Raw genomic sequence first — 8,470 nt, forward strand, 5'->3', positions numbered from 1 at the left:
CAGAGCAGAAATACCTAATTATACATCAAAGTATTCCCAACACATGTAGCTTATGTAATACTCTTGATAATAAGCCATTTTATTCAGAGTTTGGTGTGTGTATTTTGGCTAGTCAACCGTTTCTTCTCATAAAACTAAACAATAACTTCAAGGACATTCTAAATAGAACATTAAGCAATCTCAAGTATTTTAATGAGAATGAGGGCCTCTGCGTGTCAGGAGATAGCAGAGGAATGAGTTGCCACATTACAAGTAACATCTCTAGTGACACAACGGGAGGTATGTGCATGACTTGTCACCTGCCCCTGCCAAAGTATAAAAACCTGTCCTACACAGTATAAAACTCACACTCAAGATCTGTGCCTGAACAAGAAACCAAAACTACCACTCTTGACACCATGAGCTACTACCGCAGCTACTATGGAGGCCTGGGCTATGGCTACCGAGGCTTTGGGAACCTGGGTTATGGCTATGGCTGTGGCTGTGGTTTTGGAGGCTACAGATATGGCTCTGGATATGGAGGCTACGGCTATGGCTACCGCCGTCCAATTTACTATGGAGGATTTGGATTCTCCCGCTTCTACTGAAATGTTTTCCTGAGGAACCAAAATCTTAAATATAAGAACATTACTCCAGCCTTATGCAAGGACTAAATTAAACAAACACATTGAGAAACAGGTCAAGCAGAAAACAATTTACGTTCTAAGATTTTAAGAATGTATATCATCTTACAATTCTCTATATTGTGTTCCATTATTTCTCTGCTGTCATTTGTTAAAAGTTGACACATTTTGATGCTTTGCAATAAATAAATCCTAACTTATCATTGTGTGTGTGTCTCTTATATTAATGCATTTTTGTACCATGCTGGGTAATATACTTGACAAACTTTGTTCAGTATTTACACTAGCATCAGCTTAGATTAAATAGGAAAGAACTTATAAAATATGAAATGAGGGGCTGAAGTAATGTTTCTGTAGTTTAGCTGAATGAAGGAGTTAATTGTATAACTCTTGAAAACTGAGTTTAAAACACTAGGCCTACATGAGATCTAGGTACAGAGCACATGCCTGTAGTCACAGTGATGGAATGGGGGTGCACCTGAAGAGAGGCTCTAGAGCAGTGGTTCTCATCCTGTGGGCCTCGAATCCTTTGGAGAGTCAAATGACTAACAGGAAACACAGATAATTTGCATTATGATTCATAATAGCAGCTATATTACAGTTATGTATTAGCAATGAAAAAATTATGAATGGGGTCACTTGAACACAGGAAATGAATTAAAGGACCAAAACATCAGCAAGGTTGAGAACCACTGGTGTAGAGTTTGCTGGTCAGCCTGCCTGGCCAAACTGAACGAAACCAAGCATAATAAGACAGGGTAAGTTTCTCATTCTATGAGAAACCCTGTTTCAAGAGAACAAGGCAGAGAGTGATAGGGTATTGCTGTTTATGTCTTCCTATGATGTCTGCAAATGTGCAAGTGAGCAAATCCTCCAACACACACTACACGCACACACACACGCACACAGACAAAATAATTCATATGATAAAGTGCAAATATCATGGTAGCATTTTGTAGTTATACTTAGTTGCCTGTGAAGAAAGTGCTGCACTATATATTATATACACTATATGTCCTATAATGTGATAATTGTGCCTACACAAAAGTCTCCTACTAAGCCATGGCACTGAATTAAAAAGAATGTTTTTTAGCAATGTATTTGGTATCTGCATTAATTTTTGATAGATTCTTACAATGTATTCTGATCATATTCATTCCAACTAGTCATGTTAAATTCTTCCAGAGCCATCCACCTCCATAGTCTCCAATTATTAAAAAAAATACCCTATAGACTAAAATTTTGTTGTCCACCTGCTTTGGGTATGGGCCAGTACAGCAAGGTTGACTTACCAAGAACCAAACCCTTAAAGAACAATGATTCCTTCTTTCTTAGAAGCCATCATTAATCCATGGTTTCTCAGTTAGAAGAGGGACTTCATGATCTCACACTCAGTAGAATGGTGACTGAATTGATCTCGCTGTGTAGGCAGCAATAGCTATTGGTAGTTCTTGAGTAAGAGGGTCTGGTCATGATCAAAAACACTCTGTTTCTCTGCAAATATTTCTGTATTTTGGCTCCTAAATTTTTTCCATTCACTCTTTGCCAGAGACCCCTAAAACTTGGAGTGAGGCTTGGGACACAAACGTTCTGTTTCTGACTGAGCCACTCCACTACTACTTATTCAGCACTTGGCTGGTCATTGAGACTCCTTTCTCAAGTGATTTTAGACTGTGTGAATTTGACAATTAAATCTAATATTGACAATAAAAGTGTAACCTTTTACTTTATTCTCTGAATCTACTGACAAGATCAACTGAAGAAGTGGTTAAATCCTAGAAAAAAATTACTGTCTCTTGGGAGTGATATGCTTACCAAAAAGAACAATAGCAATATTTGATGATTTGAGAGTTAGAGTAAATTTGTTATTAGTATAAACAGATTTAGTTATTTTCCCAAGGACCAATAGAATATTAATTCAATATCAACATCATGACATGTAAAACTTTCTAAATAACATTTTCTTTGTTAAATATTTGAATGGGAAAATTACATTTATATAATACAAAAGAGAGATTAATAATTGCAATTATGAATTTTTTAAAGTTTTATATGAGGGTAGTCTGTCTTAATAAAAGTACTGTAATCATCCTTATCTTGAGAATGTAAGATGGTACAGTGTTTGTACATGCAATAAAGTCAGATGCATGATGCTGGCATTGTGATATGGCATTAACCACACAAGGATTTTATACTGTGAGATTCCATAGCAATTGTTCTAATGACTGAGATGGGTAAACAGCTAACTGGTCTGTAGCTTTATACAGCTTAACAAGGGGATATGCCAGATATGAAGACAATGAATGGAATCAAAGTTAATGTTATCTACAATGGTGAACAATTTGAAGTTTATGACACTTCTGGAATTTTTTAATTGTTATTTTTGGATCAAAGTTGGATGTAGCTCACTGGCCATTGAAAGTTATAAGGGAGACAAGTACAAACAATTCATCAAATGTCATGCTTAAATGCTTATCATGTAATTTATCACCTCATACAATATACTTAAGAGCAAATGAAGATGAAATACATTGATGGTTATATGCTCTTTTGATATCAGAAACCATTGAAACTCTTTTTAAATCCTGAGTAGATGTATGCATTTAGCAAATTATATAAAACAGTGAGAGGCACAATGCCTACTTGTAAGGACTAGAAATATATTCAGTACTTATTTATACTACTGCTCTAACACAGTAGATAAAAAGCACAGAACAGGTAAAGGGAGCATGGAACTGTTACAGTGAAAATGTACATATAAGAAGTTAGTGAAAAGAATTAGATATATTGAATAAAAACAGAGGGCTTACAACATTTTATTTCACCAAATATACAGACTTTTGAAAGGACATGGAGTGGATGATACTAGGAAAATTATATTAACATATATATCAGTTAAGTTTCTATCACTCACTGCAACAAGTGATGATCTGGGTGTGGAGCAAAGGGAACGTCTATTGCTGCCAGGACTGCAAATGAATACATCATAGTAGGAAGACTGTTTGTTAATTTCCTGCACAGCTAAACATATTCTTTAGAGACAACTCAGCAATTTTCCTCCTTGATGTTTACCAAGATGAACTTTATGTGCACATGAAGATATGAACAAAAGATTTATTGAAGTTGTTTTTATGGTTAACAAAAGTATATAACAATAAACATTTCTTTTAAAGTAAGTAGATAGACAAATATATTCATGAGAGGGGATCATAGCTAGAGATAAAACAGAAATGGCTCATAAGGAGGGAAAGGAAGACCCCTAAAAGAGTGTTTGGCTAAATGAAGAAGTCATGGGGGAAAGGTTTGATGTTATATGACTCTGCCTATATGATATTCTGGAAAAAATAAAGAACCATAAACAACTATAAGCAATAAAAACTCAATATTTTCCAGAAGATAGTGAGGTGTGCCTAAGGAAGACTGTATGATTGCTTTTGGCTCAGTGAAAATATTTTATATGATATTGGGTTCATGTTTGCATGACTCCATAAAGTTGTCAAAGCCCACAGAAATGCAAAATATAAATACAAACTCTGATTGAACTGTGAGGTTTGGATAATGGCAGTCTGTCACAATTCCCACACCCTCTGCGATGAGTGTGCAATCATATTGAAATCTGTTTACAGAGGGACACTACTATGTGTGTTGGGGGAGGTAATGAGGATCATCATGTTTATACTCATTATTTTCTGAAATGTAAAAGTCTCCCAAATATAAAGTCAATTAAGAAGCAAAAGAGGCACATGGAATAATCTTATAAATGGCTTAAGAACTGGTAGTTGAAGTAAGGTTGACACTACAATAGGATTCTGGGCCCTTTTGGCAACACATTACATAGATGTGTAGAGAAGAGTGTCAGAATTTAAGATAATGTTTGTGGGTTAAAATCAGGGTCTTCTACTCGGTTCCATTGATCGACTTCTCTGTTTTTATGCCAATACCAAGCTGTTTTCAATACTGAGCTTGACTCTAGAGGGGTTCGCAGGTGTCCAGGGAGATGTCCCCAGCTGGTACCTTGGGCAACTGAGGAGAGAGAACCTGAAATGATCCTATCCTATACTGATGAATATCTTACATATCACCTTAGAACCTTCATCTGGCGATGGATCGAGGTAGAGACAGAGACTCAATTTGGAGCAACTGTCTGAGCTCTTAAGGTCCAAATGAGGAGCAGAAGGAGGGAGAACATGAGCAAGGAAATCAGGACCACGAGGGATGCACCCACCCACTGTGACAGTGGATCTGATTTATTGGGAGCCCACCAAGGCCAGCTTGTCTGGGACTGAATAAGCATGGGTCGAAACTGGACTCTCTGAGCATGGTGGACAATGAAGGCTGATGAGAAGCCAAGGACAATGGCACTAGGTTTCGATCCTAATACATGAACTGGCTTTGTGGGAGCTTAGCCTGTTTAGACGCTCACCTTCCTGAACGTAGATAGAAGTGGGAGGACCTTCGTCTTCCCGCAGGGCAGAGAATTTGGACTGCTATTCAGTATCGAGAGGGAGGGGGAATGGTGTGGGGGGTGGAGAAGAGGAGTGGGGATAGGGGGAGGGGAGTGGGAGGAGGGGGTAATATTTGGGAGGAGGGGAGGGAAATGGGAAACGGGGAGCAGGTGGAAATATTAATTAAAAAAGAATAAAAAAAAGAAAAATAATAAAATTTATTTATTTATAAAAAAAAGAATTTAAGATAATGTCTCACGAGCTTTAAAACTACTATTTGAAACCAATTTTTACTACTGTCATATGACTTCTGTTTTGGATTTTTTTCACACTGTTGCAAAAACTTATAGAGCTATCCCATAATAACAGTTAAACCTGATAGACTAAGTGTTGACTTTAAATAGACTATCAACATTGTTTCACCAATTGTAAAATCCAAATGAAAGAGTATGTAAAGCAAATAGCAATTATGTAATCAATAGTCTAAAATGGTCAAAAGCAAAGCAGGAATTTCTTTTATTACCCAAAGTTTATTACTGTTCCAACACTGTAAAATTGATTCCTTCTGCCTTTCATGTGTGTTCTTCCCGGTTGCGCAAAAACAGATCATTAATTTACTTTAGAGTCTGAGGAATAAAATACTCTCGTAGAGTAAAACAGAATGCAAGCCTCTAATTGAACTTTGATTTAATTTGTAAGCTAAGGATCTAATACTGAGTATGAACAGATTTAATTGAGGACAAGACATTGTTAGATGTGATCACTAAAGCATGCCAGCTATGAGGAGTTCTATTTAGTGGGTTGGTATATGCAGACTTTGAAGATGCAACAACTCCATCCCATTACATGATGAAAAGAATTTAAGGGCCATACTAATTTGGCAGCTAAGCACATTCAATAGTTTAAAGAACGTAGAAGAGACTCTCCTTGCCAGTAGACAGTGCAAATAATTATTAGTTTTTAAGTAACTATAATTAAGGAAAAATGACGCTAAAGGAGGGAATACATATTAAAGATCATGTGTTTTGCTCAGGGTATATAAGCTTGACCCACACACTTGTGCTCAAGGTCTTACCTTGAACTTCATACCAAACTTTCATCTCTGACACCATGAGTTACTACAGCGGCTACTACGGAGGTCTGGGCTATGGCTGTGGAGGCTTTGGGCACCTGGGCTATGGCTATGGCTGTGGATGTGGCAGTTACCACAGACTGGGCTCTGGCTATGGCTTTGGTGGCTATGGGTATGGCTCTGGCTTTGGAGGTTATGGCTATGGCTACAGCCGCCCACTTTACTATGGAGGATATGGGTTCTCCACCTTCTACTGAAAGACTGACATGGAAAACCAACAGCTGAGACCATGAGAAGATTAACCAAGTCAATCAAGTATTGGATCAATCACTTTGGACTAAGTCAAGAAAATTTGAAGAGTTCAAGGTTTTAAGAAGGCTAATTATCTAACCATGTTTATAGAGATTCCCTGCTTTAATATGTATAGAAGATTCTGGTTTAATTTGAAATAAATTATTCTACTGGAAATCAGCACATGTGGTATTTATTTAATTATTTGTTCATGGAAATGCTGTCTCTGGCTCTTGTTTTATGTTTTGCTTACTGAGTATTTTCAAAATAAGTTATTTCACGTCAAAATAAATCTGTCTACCAATAAAACCAATCAAGGCAATTTGAGTTGACAATGATTTTCTGACTTTGCATATTTAAGCCTTTTTGTAATACACACACATACACACTATATACATATATTGATAAACCTAGTTTGTTGTAGAAGGCTGTTTGTTTGCTCCCAATTGCTCATCCCCGAAATAACTACACAGAAACTACTATTTAAATCACAGCTTGGACTATTAGCTCTAGCTTCTTATTGGCTAGCTCTTACATCTAGAACTTAACACATTTCTATTAATCTGTGTATCACCATGTACTGTGGCCCACTGGCAAAGTTTCAACATGTTTGTCTCCGATGGAGACTCCATGGCTTCTCCCTGACTCTACCTTCTTTCTCCCAGCATTCAATTTAGTTTTCCCTACCTACCTCTATTCTGCCCTGCACAGGCCCAAGACAGTCCTTTATTAACCAATGGTAATCACAGCATACACAGGGGAATACCATATCATCAGTTTCATTTGGTACGAATAAAAATGAGTAGTAAGTAATATTGGCAGACTTTCTTATTAATCACAGTAATAGAATCCTTAGCCCAAAAGATTACTTTACCCAGCTATGGTGATCATCTTTGAGTCCAAGTTTTCAAAGTGTGCTGCTTTACTGGACTCCATCAGAGTAATGACATCTATTGACTCTATTGAAGGCTTACGGTGTTGGATGGGAAATAATAACTGATTTTATTTTTCTAGTGATTAGTACTATTTTTCCATAATATTGATAGGGACTAACTATAATAATGAAAAAGAGGGATCAGTACAACATCTTGGTGAATGTATTAGACATAGTACAAGGCAGAATTATTATAATATTAGATATTTATTTATTACTTCTGTGGGTGTATACAGGAATAAACAGCAGGATTCAGAATATCTTATTTTCTGGGGGATGAATATGCTTATCTTATGGACAACACATCACAATAAGTTATCAGACTCCGAACAGGTAAATAACTGCCAAATCCAAGAAAGTAAAATGTGACATTCTAAAACGTACTTGATTTATTTGTAAGTTTTTAGCTTCAGCTTAAATTAATAAGGATAAAATATTCAAATTACTGGGATGTTTTTCATTTAGAGCAAACAGCAAAAATGAAAAATGTAGGAAAATACTAATGTTTATGTTATTAAAAATTCCTGCATGTGTTGGGTATATGCGCACACACACATAAAAACATGTGCAGGTGAAAGGCTATATGGAAGACAGAGAATACAAATATGTAACCTATAGCGATGTGTAACAATGATCAAAACCATCAGATATCCTCTGACAAATTTTAAAAATAGTCTGGTATTTCACAGATAATGGATACCTTCACAGATAATAGAAATAGAATTAAAGGTTACGAAAATTACTTCTATGTGCAAAGACAGAGAGGCAAGGTCACTTATATTTAAACTTGACCTTGAGGCCAACTGTGAGTCAAGACTAGGCAAACTTTACATCATACTTGAGTATTATACAGATGAGTGGTAATAAGGATGACTGAAAATCATTTTTATCCAAATATTATCTTTCCCATTATATCTTTTTACATCATGCTTATTTTTGGAGATTCTCAAGACATCTTCAAGGTAAAGGGTTACTGAATTTTACAGTCATTTATAACAGAATATTCTCAACATCTGCGATTCCAATAAATATTTTATATCCCAAGTCATCAGTTAACTATTATTTTGTAAATAAACATATAATAGGCAAATGGAAGTAAAATAAA

General features: G+C 36.2%; 2 protein-coding genes across 2 annotated transcripts; both read left to right on the forward strand.

Moving 5' to 3' along the window:
• Positions 1 to 398: 398 nt before the first annotated feature.
• Positions 399 to 587, forward strand: LOC130870679 (keratin-associated protein 19-5). Its single transcript, XM_057763405.1, has one exon. The coding sequence runs from the start codon at positions 399 to 401 to the stop codon at positions 585 to 587; it is 189 nt and encodes a 62-aa protein (XP_057619388.1).
• Positions 588 to 6,178: 5,591 nt separating this feature from the next.
• On the forward strand, positions 6,179 to 6,397 carry LOC130870680 (keratin-associated protein 19-3-like). Its single transcript, XM_057763406.1, has one exon. It carries the CDS (start codon positions 6,179 to 6,181, stop codon positions 6,395 to 6,397), a length of 219 nt encoding a protein of 72 aa, XP_057619389.1.
• Positions 6,398 to 8,470: the final 2,073 nt, after the last annotated feature.

This window comes from Chionomys nivalis, chromosome 3, assembly GCF_950005125.1.
Source record: "Chionomys nivalis chromosome 3, mChiNiv1.1, whole genome shotgun sequence".
Classification (NCBI taxonomy): Eukaryota; Metazoa; Chordata; class Mammalia; order Rodentia; family Cricetidae; genus Chionomys; species Chionomys nivalis.